Source organism: Cnephaeus nilssonii (genome assembly GCF_951640355.1).
Source record: "Cnephaeus nilssonii genome assembly, chromosome: 12".
Taxonomy (NCBI): Eukaryota; Metazoa; Chordata; class Mammalia; order Chiroptera; family Vespertilionidae; genus Cnephaeus; species Cnephaeus nilssonii.
In genome coordinates this window covers 54,600,980-54,623,827 of record NC_137083.1, presented here as the reverse complement: position 1 = coordinate 54,623,827, position 22,848 = coordinate 54,600,980, and the positions used below count along the sequence as shown (strand labels likewise).

The 22,848-nt window shown below is 42.3% G+C and overlaps 1 protein-coding gene across 3 annotated transcripts in view; it reads left to right on the top strand.

Moving 5' to 3' along the window:
* Positions 1-22,848, top strand: part of TRIM24 (tripartite motif containing 24) — a 105,426-nt gene that overhangs the window by 24,393 nt on the left and 58,185 nt on the right. For all 3 annotated transcript variants that reach the window (XM_079786203.1, XM_079786202.1, XM_079786201.1), the window contains exon 2: positions 12,987-13,105. In XM_079786203.1, coding sequence (XP_079642329.1) covers positions 12,987-13,105 — 119 coding nt within the window. The remainder of the gene's footprint in view (positions 1-12,986; positions 13,106-22,848) is intronic.

The window sequence follows — 22,848 nt, the reverse complement described above, 5'->3', positions numbered from 1 at the left end:
TCCAATTTTACCAGAATTGAGCAGCACGTTATATTGTCTTAATTTTTAGACCTTACCACAACCTATTTATTTCTATTAGCTACAAAAGGTTTTTGGTTTTCTAAAGTTATGAATATATTTTTTAAAAAATCAAACCTTTTCTGCATCTAATGAGAAGATAATGTGTTCCTTTAATATGTTATATAGTGAATTCTAAGGATGATTTTCTAATAAAATGATTTTGCATTCCTAGGCAGAAGTCTACTTAGTGATGGTATATTCCCCTTTTTACATGCTGCTGAATTTGGTTTGCTCCTTCTGGCAGAAGGAAGTGCCTACTACCAAGGGCTTCCTCCCTTCTCCAGGCAGATCCTGGTGCCAGTTGCAGGGCTGCATCTGCTGGTGGTCTGCACTTTCCTCCCTTCTCATCTCCCTGTTTATTCCCATTTGCCCACCTTTAGATGTTTCAGTGTGAAGGTCTCTCAGGCGTGCATCTGTGTTAAGCAGGGATTTCTTCGTTGAGTTCTAGTTGGTTAGCTTGTTGAAATTTCAGGGGGAAAAGACATGGTGCACCCTCATGCAGCATTCCTCTGACATCACTTTGTATACCTTTTTAATATAGTTTTTGATTTTTAAAGCATGTAAATGTTTCACATTCAAAAATAAGTTTATGCCAAAATTAAAACAAAAATCTAAAACTACATGAACTAGTGAACCCGAAAAATATTAAATGGTAACATAACAGCATATTGCGGAATTTTATTATCCATTGTGACAGTTTATCTTTCAACGAATGCATCTTATTTGATCTTGAGCGATTTTTCTGCTGGATTTAGAGTTCTGGCTGTATCAAGTATTGTCTTTTATCACTTGAAAGATGTCTTTCTATTGTCTTCTCTTTCCCATCATTGCTGATTAGAAGTAGGCTATAAGTCTTACTTTTGTATTTTTTGATGAGAACCCACCTTTTTTTCTGTAAGATTTTTCTTTTTATCCTCTCACCCGCTTTGGTTTTTGCAATTTTAGTGTGCTATATCTAGAAGTAGTTTCTTTTTATATGACTTGAGATTCATTCATTCTGGCAAATTTGTATGATTTCTCATTTCACTTCTACAAATTCGCACCCATTTTGTTTTATCTCAATTTATCCTTTTGAGACAATGATTAAATACTTTAGATATTTTCTATATATACTAGTATATGTCTATTTCTGGACTCTATTCTGTTCCATTGTTGTATTTCTGTTACTAATTTTTACCTACCCATTGCCTTGTAGAACTGGCTTTGGTTTCATTGATTTCTTTATTCTCATTTTCTTCCCTTCCCCCTACTTTCTGTTCCTTATTATTTCCTGTCTTCTATTTTCTTTAAGATTAATGTTTTCTCTCTCTCTCTCTCTCTCTCTCTCTCTCTCTCTCTCTCTCTCTTTTTCCTGCTTCTTGGAGTGGAGGCTTAGATTATTGATTTTTAGACCTTTCTTCATTAATATATCAGTTATTTGGAACCAAATACTGGGTATTTTCCAGTTTTACCTATTACTGATTTCTGAGTTTATCCCATTGTGGTCATGAAACATATTTTGTGTGTTTTTAGTTCTTTTAATTTATTCACACTATTTTATTGCACATCATAGGTTATTTTGGTGAACATTCCATTCACACTTAAAAGAGTAGGCATCTGGCCCTAACTGGTTTGGCTCAGTGGATAGAGTGTTGGCCCAAGGAATGAAGGGTCCCAGGTTCAATTCTAGTCAAGGGCGTATACCTTGTTTGTGGGCACATCCTCAGTAGGGGGTGTGCAGGAGGCAGCTGATCGATGTTTTTCTCTCATTGATGTTCTAACTCTCTATCCCTCTCCCTTCCTCTCTGTAAAAAAATCAATAAAATATATATATTTTTAAAAAGAATAGGCATCTGCTCACTGGGAGTTCTTTAAACATCAATTGGATCAAAGTATTTCATTCTTTTTTATATATCCTTACTGTTTTTCTCTTTATTGCTTTTGATTACTGTAAAGAGAGTTGAAATCTCCAACTATCATGAAGTATTGCTTCTCTTTTGAGTTCTACCAATTTTTACATTGAGTGTTCTGAAGCTCTGTTAATTTGGTGCATGTACATTTAGGATTAATATGTTTTCATGAAGAATTGACCCCTTTATCATTTACACTGTCCTCACTTTATATCTGGTAATAGTTCTTAGTCTGTAGTCTACTCTGTCAGATATTATATAAGTTCTCCAAGTTTCATATGTTTATTGTTTAAATGTGTATCCATTTTCATCCTTTTATTTTTAACCTGTGTGTGTATTTTATTTTTAGTTAAGTCTTTATTGTTGAACTATTACATATGTTCCTTCCCCCCCCCCCCCCACCATTGTCCCCTTCTGGCCCACCCCACCACTCTCTCCAGGCCTTCACCACCCTATTGTCTATATCTGTGGGTTATGCATATATGCATACAAGTTCTTTGATCTCTAACCAGCCACCCACCTCCCCCAACTTTCCTCTGAGGTTCTGCAGTCTGTTCCATGCTTTTATGTCTCTGGATCTATTCATCCATTTATTTTGTTCATTAGATTCCACTTATGATTGAGATAATTTGATACTTGTCTTTCTCTGACTAACTTATTTTGCTTAGCATAGTACTCTCTAGGTCCCTCCAGGCTGTTTCAAAGAGTAAAAGATCCTTCTTTTTACTGTTGTATAATATTCCATGGTACAAATGTAACACAGCTTTTTTATCCACTTGTCTACTGATGGGCACTTGGGCTATTTCCATATCTTAGCTATTGTAAATTGTACTGCTATGAACATAGGGGTGCATACACTCTTTCTGATTGGTGTTTCGGGTTTCTTAGGATAGATTCCTAGAAGTTAGATCACTGGGTCAAATGGCAGTTCTTTATTTAATTTTTTGAGGAAACTACATACTGTTTTCCATAGTGGCTGTACCAGTCTACATTCCCACCAGCAGTGTACTAGGGTTCCCCTTTCTCCATATCTTGTCATTTTTTTATTTCTTTTTTTTTTTTTTAATTTCTTTATTGATTAAGGTGTCACATATTTGTCCTCATCCCCCCATTCCCATCCCACACCCCTCCCCATGGATGCCACAACCCCCTGTTGAACTTAACCATTGGTTAGGCTCATATGCATGCACACAAGACCTTTGGTTGATCTCTCCCCCCTCCCCCCCCCCCTCCCCTATCCTCCCTCTGAGGCCCGATAGTCCGATCAATGCCTCCTTGTTTCTGGTTCTGTTCTTGTTCATCAGTCTATGTTGTTCATCATTTCCCCTAGATGAGCGAAATCATGTGTCACTAGAGATGTACTTATAAGAATTGAATGTGCGACGAGCAATAATAGTTATGCTGACAGGCAAATGAATCTGTCTGTAGTGAGTTTCTTTCTGGACCAACAGTTCTTTTGAGACCCAATATCAATGTCCACCAGTTCCTTATGAGTACATGTCGGCACTGACCCCTCAGCTCTGGATGGTGGACAAATGGTGGTAATGCAGGTCCGACTCCCTCTGGTTTGGTCTCGGCCGGACCCAGGGGCACGGCTTCACCCGGATCCAGGGGCCCACGGCCTCACCCGGGCCCGGGACCCAGCCTCACCCGGATCCAGGAGCACACGGCCTCGCCCAGACCCAGGATTCAGCTTCACCCGGACCCAGGGGCGCATGGCCTCACCCGGATCCAGGGGCACACGGCCTCGCCCGGACCCGGGATCTAGCTTCCCCCGGACCCAGGGGCACTTGGCCTCACCCAGACCCAGGGTCGCGTGGCCTCACCCGGACCCAGGGGCGCGTGGCCTCTCCCGGGACTGGGACCCAGCCTCACCCGGATCCAGGGGCACACGGCCTCGCCCAGACCCAGGATTCAGCTTCACCTGGACCCAGGGGCGCATGGCCTCACCCGGACCCAGGGGCGCGTGGCCTCTCCCGGGCCTGGGACCCAGCCTCACCCGGATCCAGGGGCACACGGCCTCGCCCAGACCCAGGATTCAGCTTCACCTGGACCCAGGGGCGCATGGCCTCACCCGGACCCAGGGGCGCGTGGCCTCTCCCGGGCCTGGGACCCAGCCTCACCCAGATCCAGGGGCACACGGCCTCGCCCGGACCCGGGATCTAGCTTCCCCCGGACCCAGGGGCATGTGGCCTCACCCGGACCCAGGGGCGCGTGGCCTCTCCCAGACCCAGGGTCGCGTGGCCTCACCCGGATCCAGGGGCCCACGGCCTCACCCAGACCCGGGACCCAGGCTCACCCGGATCCAGGGGCCCACGGCCTCACCTGGACCTGGGACCCAGGCTCACCCGGATCCAGGGGCCCATGGCCTCACCTGGACATGGGGCCAGGCTCACCCGGATCCAGGGGCCCACGGCCTCACCCGGACCCGGGACCCAGCTTCACCCGGATCCAGGGGCACACAGCCTCGCCCAGACCCAGGATTCAGCTTTACCTGGACCCAGGGGCGCATGGCCTCACCCGGACCCAGGGGCGCGTGGCCTCTCCCGGGCCTGGGACCCAGCCTCACCCGGATCCAGGGGCACATGGCCTCGCCCGGACCCGGGATCTAGCTTCCCCCGGACCCAGGGGCACGTGGCCTCTCCCAGACCCAGGGTCGCGTGGCCTCACCCGGATCCAGGGGCCCACGGCCTCACCCGGACCCGGGACCCAGCCTCACCCGGATCCAGGGGCACACGGCCTCGCCCAGACCCAGGATTCAGCTTCACCTGGACCCAGGGGCGCATGGCCTCGCCCGGACCCAGGGGCGCGTGGCCTCACCCGGACCCGGGACCCAGCCTCACCCTGACCCAGTTCCCAGCCTCACCCGGACCCAGGGGCACGCGGCTTCACCCGGATCCGGGACCCAGTGGGGTTTCGTCTTCTTGATCCCAATTCCTGTTGGTCAATTCCCTCTCAGCAATTCCTTCGGCCATTTTCTCAGAGCTCCAGGGCGGCCACCGCAGAACTCGTTGGGCGGCGGGCTCGGCGAAGCTCCGGTGTGCCCGGTGCGTGGCGGCGGGCTGGTCCGGGGTGGCTGCATCGGCCCTTGGGTCTGCAGCGGTGGTCGGTCGCCGAGCGTGCGCACCTGGCCGCTTCCGGGGCGTTGAGATTCTTGAAGGACTCGGAGGTCAGCAAGCGCGTAGTCTCCCACCCCATGTCTCCCAGGGGCTCGTCTGTCCGTGCTCGGCAGCGAGTGGAGCCTTCCCCTCAGCTGGAGACCGCTGGGGGAACTGCGCCGAGCACGTTCCAGGCCGCCATTGTGTCGCCTGAGCCGTAGTTTTTAAAGTGTGGTCTTTGGGTCACCGGCATCAGCTTCATCCCGCGTACCCCTCCTTTTATTCTAGTTGTAGAGCATCTGCTCAGTCAGCCCTCCAGTGGTTCTGGATGGTGTCTGCTCTGCTCTCCCGTCATAGTCTCAAAATTGTTGTGGTAGGCAGCAATCAGGCTTCTGCCCTATGCCTCCATCTTGGTCCTTGTTTGTATAGTTAAGTCTTGATTGTTGTTGGTGTCCCTGGGAGGAATTGTCCTCCAGGCCACTTGGCTGTGCGGACCCTCTGTGTCTATAAAGGAAGAGATGCTGTGCGGGAGACACGTTTATGTGTCGGGTCTTGGTGCAGCAAGGCTTTGGCGCTCACTGCGTCTGCCTCTTGAATGTGTCCCTTATGCGAGTGGTTGAAATCTGGTGTCATCTCACACCGACCACTAGATGCCCTCGTTTCTGGGTCTCCAATGGAGTGTAGGTCAGCTACTGCCTGAGGCCCCTCAGCAGGAATTACAGCATCCCTTATATTCGTGACCTGTTTCGGTGTCTTCCCCTTTTGGCTGCCTCCCTATCGCTCAGCTTCCCCAATCTCCCTAGGTGGTCGCTCTTGATACCCCTCTTTGTGGGCTGAGTGCAAAGTCTTGGTGTTGTTAAGCCTTGATTGCTGTTGGTACACTGGGAGGATGTAACCTCCAGTCCAATTGGCTGTGAGGATCAGCTGTGTCTATGCCGGGAGACAGCCCCATTCAACTAGACTTGCAAAATTGTAAAAGCCTCTGTGTTCAGCTTGGATGGGGCGGAGTTACAGGGCGGAGCCTACCGCCTTGGCTTCCCGTCAGCCCCACCCTATGAGGTTCCTGTGTCTCAGTGTCCCTCTGTACTCCCAGCAAACACCTCTGAGAGAAAAGCGCCCTGGAGTTTCGTGCACTGCCAAACAGTCTAGTCTCTCCCCCAGTGAATCTGGATTCCCAGATTCTCGCCCGGAACTGGGTTTCCGTGTAGTCAGAACTGGGGCTCACCGCAGTCTGGCGCTTTTGTCTCCTTCCCACCAGGGCGACTCAGCGGCACAGTCAACAGCCCATCCTCCGCGCACAATCCCGTGCGGGCCTCCGGTGCTCTGCTCTTCGCCGCCTCTCTGCACCTCTGCCCCACAGCCCAGCCTTCCCCAGCATGAGCCTGGCTTCCCGGGTCTCTCCCAGAACTGGGGTTCAGTGCAGTTGGAACTGGGGTTCAGCACGGTCAGGAGCTTTTGTCTCCCTCCCGCTAGGGCAATCCAGCGGCACAGGCAACAGTCCCTCCTCTGCGCACATTCCTGTGCGCGGCTCTGGCACAACTCCTCTGTGCCTCCGCCCCACAGCCCAGACTCCCCCAGCCTGAGCCCGGCTTCCCAGGGTTTCGCCCGGAACTGGGGTTCAGTGCAGTCGGAGCTGGGGTTCAGCACAATCTGGAGCTTTTATCTCCTTCCCGCCAGAGAACGCCAGACAGGCCGTCAGCCGCCCCTTCCTCTCCGGCTCCGTCCTCCCTGCACACGCGCGGGCTCGTGTCTCCGCCCGTGTCTCCATACCTCAAGCTTTTACGGCTTCTCTGATTTTCCTTGTGGATTTCTCTTTCCTTCTAGTTGTGGGCATTTCAGTCAGCCAGCTTTCCTGTGGTTCTGGATGCTGTCTGTTTTGACTTTTAGTTGTGTTTTTGAAATTGTTGTGCCAGGCTGTAGGTTAGGTGTTTAACCTATGCCGCCATCTTGGTTTCTCCATTTTTTGATTTCTTGATGATAGCCATTATGACAGGTATAAGTGTTACAGAAGACCGGAGAAAACCAAGCAACCCTTAGAGAGATTGGAGTTCCACTTTGTTACCATTTACGTGCCGTCCCAGAGAAAAATGTCTTTCAAATTCTGGGCAAAGCAACAAGCAGAAGTTTCCTTTTTATTAAAGAGCCAGCCCTATGTGTGCTTAGTTAGTAGTTATCTCGCTGGAAGCTTGTGGCCTTGAAAACAACACTGTTCTATTCAATTAAATAAATATATCTGGCATGAGAGCACGGGAGTGTCTAGTCTCTGGACTACAAGGTCAGACAACTAAGTTTATCTTCCTTATTATTCAAGCAGGCTAGAAAGCAAAGTTATTTTTGCAGAATAAGGGGTTGTCTAAAAATAGCAGAGTTGACTTTACAGAACAAGGGACTATCTAAATAGCAGAGAATTTCAAACAGTTTTACAAAATAGGGTTTAGCCTTCTCATAAGGTGATACCTCATTCTCATTTTAATTTGCATCTCTGATCAGTGACTTCGAGCATTTAAAAATATATGTCTGTATATTATTGATTTTAGAGAAGAAGGGAGAGGGAGAGAGAAAAACATCAATGATGAGAAACATCAATTGGCTGCCTCCTGCATACCACCAGTGGGGATGGAGGCCACAGCCTATGCATGTGTCCTGACCGGGAATCGAACCGTGACCTTCTGGTTCATAGGTAGATATTCAACCACTGAGCCATGCCAGCTGTGGGCTCTTTGAGGATTTTTTCATATGTCTTTTGGCCATCTGTATGTCCGCTCTGGAGAAGTGTCTATTTAGGTCATTTGCCCATTTTTAAATTGGATTATTTGTCTTCCTTTTGTTAAGTTGTATGAGTTCCTTTTTTTTTTTTTCCTTTTTTTTTAAATTTACTGCCTGGGTCCTTCAACTCCCTTGTAGGTTCCCTTGTCTTGACTCTGAATATGTTATATGCCACTTTGTAATCTTCAGTATTTCCTTTAGGAGAAACGATTGGAAACAATGGGGATTGAAAAGCTTTTACCAGTACAGCTGCTCTCTCAGTTCCTCCTCTCATATCTATGAGTTCCTTATATATTTTTGATATTAACCCTTTATCAGATGTATCATTGCCAAATCTCCCATACAGTGCACTCCCTTTGTTTTATTGATGGTTTCTTTTGCTGTGAAGAAGCTTTTAATTTTGATGTCCCATTTGTTTATTTTCTCCTTAGTTGCCTTTGCCCTAGGAGATGTATCTGTAAATAAATTGCTACAGAGATGTCTGAGATTTTGCTGCCTATGGTTTCTTCTAAGATTTTTATGGTTTCACAACTTACATTTAAGTCTTTTATCCATTTTGAGTTTATTCTTGTGTATGGTGTAATTTGGTGGTCTAGTTTCATTTTTTTGCATGTATCTATCCAATTTTCCCAACACCATTTATTGAAGAGATTCTTGACTCCATTGTATGTTCTTGCCTTCTTTGTCAAATATTGAGTGTAATGGCTTGGGTAAATATCTGGGGTCTCTGTTCTGTTCCATTGATCTATATGCCTGTTCTTGTGCCATTATCAGGCTGTTTTCATTACAGTGGCATTGTAATATAACTTGATACCTGGTATTGTGATCCCTCCAACTTTGTTCTTTCAAGATTGCTGAGGTATTCAGGGTCTTTTTTAGTGTCATAAATTTTTTCATTTGTTTCCAGAAAGTTTTTTTGTTTCTTTCTTGATCTTGTTGGTAACCCATTCATTGTTTAATAACATGCTATTTAGCCTCCATGTGTTTGAATGTTTTTGGGTATTTTTACTTTAGTTGATTTCTAATTTCATTCCATTGTGATATGAGAAGGTGCTTGATATGATTTTAATCTTCTTGTACTTGTAGAGACTTGTTTTGTGTCCTAACATGTGGTCTATCTTTGTGAATGATCCATGTGATGGCCTTCATTTTGAAGTCTGTTTTGTCAGATATGAGTATTCCTACTCCAGCCTTATGGGAACTCCTTTGTAGGTAACAGTTTTCTTTTTACTTGCTGCCTTTAACCAGTTAATGGCCACGTGTCCAAAACGGAAACCATCCGCTCATGCCACCATATTTTGAATTTAATTAAAAAGAAATCAATTTGCAATGAATATTATAAAAATAAATATATTACAATTCGGGTGTTCTTGAATATTTTCCTTTGAAAATTCTCATAGAAAATGATTTTTAAAGTGCCATTAGACACTTATGGCATACAAATGATTAAGATTCTCTCTTTGTCTTTAATTTTTGGCATTTTAATTATGATGTGTCTGGGTGTGGGCCTGTTCGGGTTCTTCTTGATTGGGATTTTCTGTGCCTCCTGAACTTGTGTGACTTTTTCCTTTACCAGGTTAGGGAAGTCTTCTGACTAATCAGATTAGGCAGAGACTCAAAGCCTCCAGAGACTGCCTCTGCTTACAGACTGATAGGTTTCTAACTTTAATTGCCCCTTAAGTGTGGGGAGAGGTTTTTTTCAACAGAGTGGGGCAGTTGCTACTGTCTGGTGGCTAATTGTGATTTTTAATCTCTTAAGTGGCCTTAGGGCAGTGGTCGGCAAACTCATTAGTCAACAGAGCCAAATATCAACAGTACAACGATTGAAATTTCTTTTGAGAGCCAAGTTTTTTAAACGTAAACTTCTTCTAATGCCACTTCTTCAAAATAGACTTGCCCAGGCCATGGTATTTTGTGGAAGAGCCACACTCAAGGGGCCAAAGAGCTGCATGTGGCTCTCCAGCCGCAGTTTGCCGACCACAGCCTTAGGGCAAGGTGTTCTCCAAGAGGGTGTGTCTATTGTTTTCCCCCCAGGCAAGGCAAATGTCTATGTGGGAAAGATGTCCTCTGCTGTGTGAAGGAATGACTTAGCCCAGGGGACTTGGGGTGTCTGCCTTCTAAGCTCTATCCCCACAGGCCAGGCTGAGGGACTCCACCAGCCGGAGGGACCTCACTCACTCTGCAGACACACCCTTTGAGCCCCAGTGTCACCCCAGGTGTGGCTGGCTAGAGAGGGACCACGGGAGGTTGGCTCCAGGGTGTGTCTGGCCCATCTCACCCAGTCCCACCTTCTAATTAATTTCCTTTCAATGTGCACAAATCCATGCACCGGGTCACTAGTATCTATATAAGTCTTAAAATTGATAGTGATTCTTTTCACCTTTTCTTTTTCAAGATTGCTTTAGTTATTCCAGTTCCTTTTCTTTTCCCCTACATCTTGAAATAATCTTGTCTATACCTACAATGAAATCTTATTTGGGGAGACTTAACATCTTTACTGCACTGAGTCTAACAACCCATGAACATAGTATATTATCAGCACTTTTTTGTTGTTGTTAATACTCACCTGAGGATATTTTTCCATTGATTTTTAGAGAGAGGAAGGGATGGGTAAGAGACAGAGAGAGAGAAACTTCAATGTGAGAGAAGTTTGCCCATATTGATTGGTTGCCCCTGCATGCATGCCGACCAGGGCTGGGGATTGAACCTGCAATCGAGGTACATGCTCTTGACTGGAATTGAACCCGGGACCCTTCAATCTTCGGGTCAACACTCTATCCACTGATACAAACTGGCTAGGGCAAGTATATTATCAGCATTTTATACTTGTCAGCATAAAGATACTTTTACATCTCTGTCAAAAATCAGGTGGCCCTGCTTGTGTGTGTGTCTCTAGTTCAGGTCTGTTTTGTTTCATTCGTCTGTGTCTATCCTTCCCTCTCCCTTGGTCAATATCAGACATTCTTGATTATTATAGCTATTCATAGCTATATAAGTTTTGAAATTGGATAGAGTGATTTCTCTATTCTTTTCAATATTTATTTAGTTATGCATTTGCCTTTCTATATAAGTCTTGAGGTAATGTCTAAATTTACAAAAAAAATGTTGCTGGGATTATATTAGGAATTGTGTTAAACTTGTAGATCGTATTAAGGAGAAATGACATTTTTGCTATATTTATTACCCCTATCCATGAACACTGTGTCTCTCCATTTATTTAGATCTTCTTTGATTTCTTTTATCAGTATTTTGTAGTTTTCAGCATATAAATCCTATACATGTTTGTTAGTTTTGCACTTAAGTTGTTTAGAACCAACTGCCATATACTTACAGGGGTATTCAAATTAATTTCATATTGGGTAAGTTGTGGTAGTTTGTGCTTCTTGAGGAATTGGTTCATTACATTGTTACATTTATATGAGTCATGTTCTTAGTGTTCCCCTATTCTTTTTATGTCCTTTGGTCTGTAGTGATATTCTCTCTTTCATTCCTTCTTGGTCATTTATATCTTCTTTATCTTGTCAATCTTGCTGGAAGCTTGTTACGTTTATTGACTTATTCAAATAACCAGTTTTTTGTTTCATTGACTTTCAGTTCCATTGATTTCTGCTCTTATATTTATTATTTTCTGCCTCTGTGACACCTGAAACAAGTGGGACAGCCTTCTCCATACTGTGGACGGCATGAAAGTTCAGGCTCCCCCTAGGCGTCTGTTGATACATCCCTGGCTGGTAGGGGTATGGGTGCCTATTGACTGCTTTCCATGTGTCTTTTTTCATTGACACCTTTAAGGAGTGGGCACATGGGCAGGGAAAGGAGGTTACTGGTAGGCAGTAATAAAAGTCCTGACTTTAGGCCTCCTCTGATGCCAGCACAGCATAGAGGTGTAAGAGTATCTCATTACCATGCTGGAGGTGCAAGTTCAGGCTCCTGTAACGAAACTGAATGAAGGTGTGTGCACAAAGATTCATGCAAGAATGGGCCTTCCTCCCCCTGGCTGCCGGCACCGCCTTCGATCCGGTCCGGAGCCACCTTTCCACCTTCCCACGCTGCCCAGAGGCCCAGAGCTGCTGGGGCTGTGCAGAACGCTTGAGTCGCCCTGCCCCCAGCCGCTCAGCGATTGTGTATGCAAATTAACCCGACATCTTTGTTGGGTTAATTTGCATACTCACTCCTGATTGGCTGGTGGGTGTCGCGAAGGTACGGTCAATTTGCATCTTTCTCTTTTATTAGTGTAGTGATTCCTTTTCTCCCCTAAAGGAACATTATTTGCACTTATTAAAGGGAAATAGAATAGTGTTTCCTAATCTCCCAAGGAGATTTTAACCTTTTGCACTCGGATGTCGAGTGTGACTCGACACGTTAGCATTAGAATAAAGGAATCGAGAAAAAAGCAAGCGAGTGCAAAGGGTTAAACAAAACAAGTATGTCTGTGCTCCACTTTCACAAATCCTGATGCTATAGCTCCAGAGCAAACCAGAGCTCTCTGTTCTTTTAGTAATCTCCCACGTACTTCTGCATATTCCTATCTGAAAAACACTGTTAGAGAAGTTGCTAAACAAGAAAAAGAGTAGTCCATAGGGATGTTTATTTGGAGGAGTAACTCATTTAAAATTATGGGGACTAGGTGTGGGATATGTATAGACACACACATATAAAATCCTTATATGTACATAAACTGAATTGCTTTGTGTTAAGTAGCAGCAGGTATGAATTTGAAGAGCATGAACATTATAAAAGAACCTATTCCCAGTTTGGATGAGATTGGTTGGTTTTAGTGCTTAGTAGATTTGTATTAAAACTTAAAAATGTGAGCTCATGGATGTAGAGAACAAATTGGTGTTTGCCTGAGGAAGGGTTGGGGGTGAATTAAATGGGTGAAGAGTCATAAGGTACAGATTTGTAGTTATAAAGTGAATGTCATGGGAACATAATATACAGTATGGTGACTGTAGTTAATAATATAATGTATTGCATATTTGAAAGCTAGGAGAGTGGATCTTGAAAGTTCTTACCACAAGAAAACAATTTTGTCACTGCATGGTGATGGATGCTAACTGAACTTATTTTGGTGATTATTTTACAGTACATACATATATCAAGTCATTATGTTGTACACCTGAAAGTAATATAATGTTATGTCAGTTATACCTCAATTTGTTGTCTTTTTCAGTGGGAGTCATTCGCTGTCCAGTTTGCAGCCAAGAATGTGCAGAGCGACACATCATAGATAATTTTTTTGTGAAGGATACTACTGAGGTTCCCAGTAGTACGGTAGAAAAATCTAATCAGGTGAGTGTATTAAGTGTTGAATCTTGTGCCTCCTCTTTTTTTTATTTTTAAATATATTTTTATTGATTCAGTGAGGGAGAGGGAGAGAGGGATAGAAACATCAGTGATGAAAGAGAATCATTCATTGGCTGCCTCCTGCATGCCCTCTACTGGGATCGTGCCCACAACTTGGGCATGTGCCCTGATGGGGAATTGAACCATGACCTCCTGGTTCATAGGTTGACACTCAACCACTGAGCTACACCAGCCGGGACCTTTTGCCTCCTCTTAATGAGACAGCCAGAAATGTTGGAGGACTTGAAAATAAAAGGTGTCAAACATTAGAGCATTATATCTATGAAATGATATGCTATTTTAAAGGAATATATGTATACGAAGAATAATGATTAATTCATCTGAAGGAATAAAATAGTGCCAATCTAGAAGCTCTTATGACACTTCTATCTTACCTATCCTGGCAGAGAAAACCTTTATTCTATACTTGACGTTATTTAATTTCATTTCTTTGTAATTTTACTCTGTATTGACAATTAGATCTTTTATTTTAAGCCCCCCTTTAAAAATTTTTTCTGTTTTAATTATAAGCTCTTTAATGATATATATGATCCAATACAGTTTCTACATTTTAAGAAAGTCTTCTTTCCTACATGGTATTTCTTTGAAAGCCTCATTTGGTGGCATTGTCCAAGGTATTACATTTAGAGGTCCAATGGTGTTTTTCTTTTTTCCTTACTTCCATAAACCCACATGTAGAACATTTCTGTTGGCCTCTTATATCTAAATGTCAGGTTCCTAGTGGATGTACTCTAGTGGAGGAGAGCTATAATTCTGCAGTATGTGCTAAATTTAAGTGTAGTGTATTAGTCTTATTTTTGGATCATGAATCATTGATAGTTTCTCTAGGCAGTTTCTTCAATTTGGAACAGAATATCTCTGAAGGAACTGAATCTGAGTATAAAAAAATGATTGTTAATCTAAAATGTAAAAATCTAAAAAGTAATATTTAGGACTTCAATAATCACACAGCTAAGTTTCTCTACTTTCATTTTCAGTGTTTTTTTTTTCCATTGGGAACTATAGGAACTTAGGGTTCACTTTAAATGAATATAACCACAACTAACTAAAATAACTCTTTGTTTAAAAAATATCTACAACTCTTCCTAATGTGAACTTTCATCAAGGTCAAAACAGGGTTTGGTGCAGAGAATAAACTTTCCTAATTGTTGTGAAATCAGCTTTAAGGAATGGAATAATAATTATGTGAGTTACAGTGTCAAATAGGCCCACTGGAAGTTCCCTTCTGAATACTACTGACTTTGTTTCTGTTGTCTAGAGTGCCCTATCACTTTGCTTTATATATGATAATATTTTCAGATGTATTTTGTTAGTAATATCACGCATCAATTACAGTTTAGGTGAACTCTAGTAGTACATGTGAATGATCAACCCAGAAAATTAAAAAACAAAGCAGCATAAATAATCAACAGGGTGGAGAAATGATAAGACATGAAATTATGATAAGAGGTGAGAATTGAAGGAATTCACATCTAAAGGACAATTTTAAGAGGCTGTTTTCTGTCTTTATAATCAGTTTTCAGTGTTTGTTTATTTACTCTGCTTCTATTACAGAAACATAAAATAAGTTACAATCAATTAAACTAGAGATAGAGTCCAATAGACATCTTCAGTGTTAAGTAAGTGGAGGTGGGAAGAGTATTAAGTTTGGTTCAAAGAATAAGATGCTTGTAGGGATATTTTGGGAATAAAGACTTAGGTGATAATGTAGGATGAGTTGGGGTTAGGAAGCAGTAGGTGAGAGGTAGAGCTGAACTAGCATGGTGGTGATAAGGAAAGGAAGGTATAAGTTCTAGTCCACTCAGGACTTGATAATACCTGATTGCATGTGGAAGATGAGAGAGGTCCCACTGCCAAGATGGTGGTTCCTTTCAACAAATAAAGAGAGCAGGGAAGTAGACAGAGGTGTAGAGAATGGGTTTTGAATGTGGTAAATTTATCTATAAGATAGAAATGTCTTCTGTGGTCACACTGGAGCTCTGAAGAGTTTATAGCTAGACATAAAGTTTGAAAAACTTTTGTGATGGATAATTTCAAGCATTCCCCAAAATTGACAGTTTAGCATAACAGACTCCCATGTACCCATTAGCTCAATTGTTCACAACTCTTGTTTTATGTAAAATAACCCTGACACCCCCTCCCCCGACACACACACACACACACACACACACACACACACACACACACGATTATGTTGAAGTTAATTCCAGGTTTAATATAATCCCATAAATATTTCAGTATTTATTACTATGGAAAAATAAATTTTTAAAAAATATAATCACCATATTAATTTATATGTAAAATATATAGTAATTCCTTAATATTATCAAACATTCAGACACTGATCAAATATCTCTATTTGTTTTTTTGTTTTGTTTTAAAATATATTTTATTGATTTTTTATAGAGAGGAAGAGAGAGGGATAGAGAGTTAGAAACATCGATGAGAGAGAAACATCGATCAGCTGCCTCTTGCACACCCTCTACTGGGGATGTGCCCGCAACCAAGGTACATGCCCTTGACCGGAATCGAACCTGGGACCCTTGAGTCCGCAGGCTGACGCTCTATCCACTGAGCCAAACCGGTTTCGGCAAATATCTCTATTTGTTGCAGTTTCTTTTTTTAAACAGTAGCTTGTTTATATAAGGATCCAATAAGGCTTACACAATATATAAGGATCCAATAAGGCTTACACAATGCATTTGATTGATTTATCTAAAATTATGTAAGGATCCAATAAGGCTTACACAATGCATTTGGTTGATTTATCTAAAAAATATCTTTAATGTAATCTCAAATCACCCCTTTGCCTCACTGGCTTTCTTTTTTCTCTCTTCTAACATATTTGTTGGATAAACTGGGTTGTTAGTTCAGTAGAGTTAGCCCTATTCTGAATTTTGCTGACCATTTCCATGAAGTCATTTAATGTGCTTTTCTCTCTTTTGTGTAAACTGGAAATAAAAATGTAGAGGCTAGGTTAGATTCTGGTCCCATTGGGTGCAGGGGTGGAGGGTTAATGGGGTGTGTAAAATAATTTCTCTCATATGTCCATTTGTATTTCAGTTGGCAAGCATATGATTATCGGTTGTCTTTCTCTTTTCTGATGTTTATGTCCATTAATGATCACTGCCAAATCCATATTTCATTAGGGCTTTGTGAAATGATTACATGGTCATTCTATCATTCCCCTTTATCTTAACCCTAGAATGGAAAGAGTTTTCTTTCTCTATTCTTTGGTTAAGCAGGGCAGGTAGGTTAAACATTGATTCTTTCCCTTCAGTTGCTAACTTTTTTAAAATATATTTTTATTGATTTTTTTACAGAGAGGAAGGGAAAGGGATAGAGGGTTAGAAACATCGATGAGAGAGAAACATCGATCAGCTGCCTCCTGCACACCCCCTACTGGGGACATGCCCGCAACCAAGGTCCATGCCCTTGACCGGAATCGAATCTGGGACCTCTCAGTCCTCAGGCAGATGCTCTATCCACTGAGCCAAACCAGTTAGAGCTAGTTGCTAATTTTTAAAAAAAAATATTTATTTTTATTGATTTTACAAAGGAAGGGAGAGGAGAGAGATAGAAACATCAATGATGAGAGAGAATCATTGATCAGCTGCCTCCTGTACACCCAGTATTGGGGATCCAGCCCACAATCCAGGCATGTGCCCTAACCTGGAATGGAACCCTGACCTCCGGGTTCATAGGTTAACACTCAACCGCTGAGCCACACTGGCTGGGCTCATTGCTAATTTTTAGAGTAGTAACTTAGTTTCTACTAAGGTGACTCATGAGTGGTAGGTAGGTGTTTGTGTTTATCATTATAAAATCATGGATTATTAACATAAAATGTGTTGTGGTTATTTTTATTGGTGCTCAAATTGTGCCATTTGGCAATAGGAGACTCACATTGATTCCTGAGTCCTCTTGACACAATTACCATAGTCATTGCTATTTCTCTTGCTTTCTCTTTTGACAAGGTACTGGTCATTTTCTGTTCTAGACCTGGAACCAGCCATTTCTCCTAGGATCCTTGGTTTCTTTTAATCTGGAAAGGTATTTGGAGGACCACAGTATGGGTGCTAGGATGCTTAACACCATTGAGTTAGTCATTTTACTATGTCTTTCAGGAGAATGATTTAATATACTTTTTACTTTAAAAAAAAGAGAAAGAAAAAATACCTCAGAAGTGTATATATATAGTGTAATTTATAATTATAGGGTTTTACTTTTTTTAAAAAAAATCCTCACCCGTGGATATGTTCTTATTGATCTTTCTGAAGAGAAGAAGGAAGAGTGGGAAACATCAATTAGTTGATTCCCATATGCACCCCAGTCTTGGATCAAACCCACAACTTAGATATGTGCCCTGACCAGGAATTGAACCTGAAACCTTTTGGTGTACAGAAAACTGTACCAACCAACTGAGCCACACAGCCAGGGTTTTACTTTTTTTTATTTTATACTATAGGCCCAGTGCATGAATTTCATGCATGGGTGGGGTCCCTAGGCCTGGCCGCAATCAGGGCCTATTGGGGCCGGGCCCATTGGGGCCCGAAGGCCCCAGCGGGGTCAGGAGAGGAGGTGACGGTCACCAGCCGCAGAAGGAACGGATGCAGGACACCAATGCCGCTATCGTCAGTGCCCTGCCACTGCATAGTTCCCGGTCTCTCCCTCTTCTTCCCTCGCTGCCATACCTCCAATGCGGCGGGCAGGCAGTGGGCTGATCAGGGCCTGCTATATGGGGGCAGGGAAGGGGCACCGGAGGTTGGCCGCCGGCCCGGAGGAGGGAGCCAGCCCTCGGCCCCCCAGGGAAAGGGGCCGTATCCGTCGCCACCCACCACTGGTTCCCCGTCACAGCCCGGGGCCCGGAGAGAAGGCAACGGTCGCTGGGCTGGGCACGGAAGTAACTGATGCCAACGCTGCCATCATTGGCACCCCACCACCATGCAGTTCCCCGCCTCCCTTCCTCATCCTTCCCTTGCTGCCGCACCACCACCACCATGGCGGGCGGGCTGATCAGGGCCTGCTGGCTGGGGGGAGGGACGGAGTATGGGAGGTTGGCTGCCAGCCCCAAGAGGGAGCTGGCCCTCGGCTCCCCTGGGAAAAGGGCCACGTCCGTAGCCACCCCCCCCCCCCCCCCCCCCCAGTTCCCTGTCCCAGTCAGGGGCCCAGCCCTGATCGGGTGATTGGGGCCTGCTGGCCTGGGGGCGCGGGAGGTTGGTTGGCCGGGGGAGGTTGGCTGTGGGAGCGCACTGACCACCAGGGGGCAGCTCCTGCGTTGAGTGTCAGTGCGTGTCATAGCTACTGGTTGTTTGGTCGTATAGGTCACTTAGGCTTTTATATATATAGATTTATCTAACTTCTGTAGTACCAGAAGTATTGGTCCTTAACTACATTGACATAATTATTTTCTCCAAATATATAAAAATATTAATATATTTAGTGATGTGTTCATATTTATTAAAATAAATATCAATGTAATACATAAAATATCTGTATAAATATATATTTACATTATGTATTATAGGTTATATAACAGTTTTGGTACAATCAGAAATTATTTTAATTCATTTTGTAATGTTAATTATTTATTTTTAATTCTTTTTAAATTAAAAAGTTTTTAAATTGTAGTTGACATATTAGCTTCAGGTGTGCACCATAGTGATTAGACATTTATGTAACTTACAAAGTGATTACCTTATTAAGTCTGTTACCCATCTGACACCATACATAGTTATTAAAATATTATTGACTATAGTCTGTATGCAGTACTTTACATCCTGATGCCTATTTTTATAAATGGCAATTTGTAATTCTTAATCCTTTCATCTTTTTCACCCAGTTGGCAACCATAACTTTGTTTTCTGTATCTATGGGTTTGTTTCTGTCTTATTTGTTGGTTTATTTTGTTTTTGGATATCACATATAATGGAAATCATATGGTATTTGTCTTTCTCTGTCTGACTTATTTCACTTAGCTTAGTACTCTCTAGGTCCATCATGTTGTCACAAATGGCAAGATTTCAGTCTTTTATGACATCCTCACCAATATTTGTTTATTGATTTATTGATAATATCTATTCTTACAGGTGTGAGGTGATAACTCATTGTGATTTTAATTTGCATTTCCCTGATGATTAGTAATGGTGAGCATCTTTTCATATGTCTGTTGGCTATCTGTATGTCCTCTTTAGAGAAGTGTCTATTCAGGCTCTCTGCCCATTTTTTAATTGGATTGTTTGTTTTGATGTTGAGTTATAGGAGTTCCTTATGTAGTTTGGATATTAATCCCTTATCAGATGTATCATTTGTGAATATCTTCTCCCATTCATTAAGTTGTCTTTTTGTTTTGTTGATGGTTTTCTTCAATGTGCAAAACCTTCTTAGTTTGACATAGTCCCATTTGTTTGTTTTGATTTTTAAAAATATATATATTTTTTTATTTCTAAAGAGAGGAATGGAGAGCATTATCCCAATCCTTTGAGGTACTGCTTCCCGGCAATTGTTGACAGTTTGGCTCAAATAAACTAACAAAAATTCTTAAAAATAAATGAATGAATGAATGAAATAGAGGAAGGGAGAGGGATAGAGGGTTAGAAACATTGCTGAGAGAGAAACATCTATCAGCTGCCTCCTACACGCCCCCTACTGGATATCGAGCCCACAACCAAGGTACATGCCCTTGACTGGAATTGAACCTGGAACCCTTCAGTCCGTGGGCCGATGCTCTCTCCACTGAGCCAAACCAGTTAGAGCTGGGTTTTTTTTGGGTTTCCCTTGCCCAAAAAAATATTACTAAGAGCAATGTCAAAGAGTTTACTGCCTGTGTTTTCATCTAGGAGTTTGATAGTTTGTTTTATATTTAAGTCTTTAATCCATCTTGAGTTTCTCCTTTTATATGGTGTAAGAAAGTGGTGTAGTTTCATTCTTTTGCACATTTCGGTCCAGTTTACCCAACATTTATTGAAGAGACTGCCTTTATTCCATTCTTGCCTCCTTTGTCATATATCAATTGACCATATAGATAAGGGTTTATATTTGGGTTCTCTATCCTGTTCCATTGGTCTGTGTGTCTGTTTTTATTCCATTACCATGCTGTTTGATTACTATAGCCTTGTTGTAATGTAGTTTGAAATCAGATCGTATGATACTTTGTTCCTTTTCAAGATTGCTTTGAGAACAAAGACAAAAGTTTGGAATATTGTAAGTTAGAGGATGGGCCTTATGGAATGTCAGTTTAAAACATCCGAAGAGGAGATGCTGTTTGTCTTGTGATGGTCTCTGAACCTTTGGCCTTGGAATCTCACCTCAGAGGAGCAAGAGTAGGCTGATGATATTGATATATCTAACGCTGGTTTTACAAGTATTGGAAAAACTACAAGCTTGCGCTAACTGTTGCTATGGAAGGAACTGCTGCTTTGTATGGTGTGCTCAGAAATCGATAGCAAATAGGAAGCCCACTAAGACGATTAAGTCCTTTCTTCCTCTGGTATTGCAGTACCACCTATTCTTGGAATGGAATGTGAAACCAGCTCATAAAACAAAAATACGGCTTGCAGAGTAAGAGTACTAAAGAATAGAATTGGTGCTGAAAGTAGAAATTATAGAGTTGTGCCTGTCAAAACAGAAAGCAAGGAAGACAATAAGAATATGTGTATGCACTGGAGATGCTTAATCAAATTATCATCTTTTAAAGTTACTTGAAGTAAATAATTATTCTCTATATGGCTAAGCCACCCACTTGATAAGACAGGTTCATTTGTTTCATTTTTGCTTTTGATGTTTAAGGATTTAAATTTGTATAACTACATATAAAACATTTATATAGTTCTAAATAAAATCTGTAGCTCAGGGTGTATTCAGATAACTCAGACATCTATCCCCATCTCATCTATCTGTCTACCTTGTTTATTCTCTGCCTTATAGAGAACTTCTTTAATGGTTTATCCTTGTATTTTTAATATAATTTATATATAATTTTGAGTAATTTTATGTTTTAACAATATAAGCAAATAAGTCATCCCACCCAAACCCCATCTTTTCTTAAACAAGCAGTGGCATGCTTGCTTTTTCGCTTTGCTTTTAAAATTTTTCTTTATATAGTACTAGAGATCCCTCCCTAGCAGTATACATAGAGATCCTTTATTCCTTTTTGAAGCATTGTGTGGAGACTGTTTTAGGGGGCATACTTATTGAAGTGACAGTTGAAGCTAAGGGAATGGATGAGACCAATCTCAACATCCAACAAAAATCTACGGAATCAAAGGAAAAAGAGTGGTGGTAGGATTCAGAGGGGCATTCAGACAAGAGGATCCGGAGGTTTCGAGGAATCCAAATGATTTCTAGGAAGTAGGAGTCAGTGGCATCAAATGATGTTAGAAAGATTGAAGATGATAAGACCTAAAAAAGGGAGGTTTTAATTAATAGAAATATTGTCCAGGTAACTTGGAATTCAGCTAATGTAAACCACTGACTGGCGGGGGAATTTTTCCATCCCTCAATCACTAATGATGTAATAACAACTTATATGTGGTGTAACTGGAATAACTATGTACATGGTGTAATTTAAGCTGGAAATATAGGAGCTATCTTCTTCTTTACCTCCCATATGCTGGGCATTCAACAAACCAGTCTGTTTTACTTTCATATATATAATTAATTTAAAGAGGAAGGGAGAGGGAAGAGAGCTAGAAACATCAACGATGAGAGAGAATCATTCATCAGCTGCCTTCTGCATGCCCAATACTGGGGATCGAGCCCGCAACCCAGGCATATGCCCTGACCATGTCAAACCATGACCTCCTGGTTCCTGGGTCAACGCTCAAACCACTGAACCACTCCAGCCAGGCTGTTTTACTTTCTAAGTCTCCTTATTTATCTCCACTTCCTCCCATTTTCACCTAAAACACTGAAAAAGCCCCCTATTTGTCTCTATGCTGAAACACTTGCCCCTTTTCTAATCTCTTATCTACATAGCAGTGGTGGTGATTTTAAAAATGCAAATTTGGCCATTTCACTTACTGCTTAAAAACCTTTTAGGAGACTTCTTTAGACAGAAACCAAATTGTCTTGTGATCCTGTTTGACCTGGCTGTTGCCTGCTATGCCACCAGCTTCTCTTGCCAGTCTTCCCCTTGATCTCTCCACTTCAGTCATACTACTTTTCTGTCAGCACTTTGAACTTGCTATGGTCTTCTTGCCTGAGGCTTTTGTATATACTGTTCTCTCTGCCTAAAAGGCTTTTCATCGGTAATTGATGACTCAACTTTCATATTTTGATGCTAATATGATCTCCTTAGAGAAAGCATTGTCAGGGTAATCTCTCCTTTTACTTTTCCCCATCTCTGCAACCCCACTAAAGTAAAATCAGTTTCCCCAACTGTACTTGTTAACAGTGTCTCATACCTTTTCTTTTATAGCACTTCTCAGTTTGTAATTACGTATTAGTGTGATTATTCCAGTAGCATTTGTCTCATATTTAATCTTCACAACTACTCAGTAAATTCTGTATTACTACCCTCATTTTAAACATAAGCATTCTAGGCCTGGCCTGTGTGGCTTGGTTGGGCGTAGTCCTGTGCACCAAAAAGTTGCAGGTTTGATTCTCAGGGCACATGCCTAGGTTTTGGGCTTCATTCCCCGGTGCGGGGCATGCAGGAGACAGCCAAT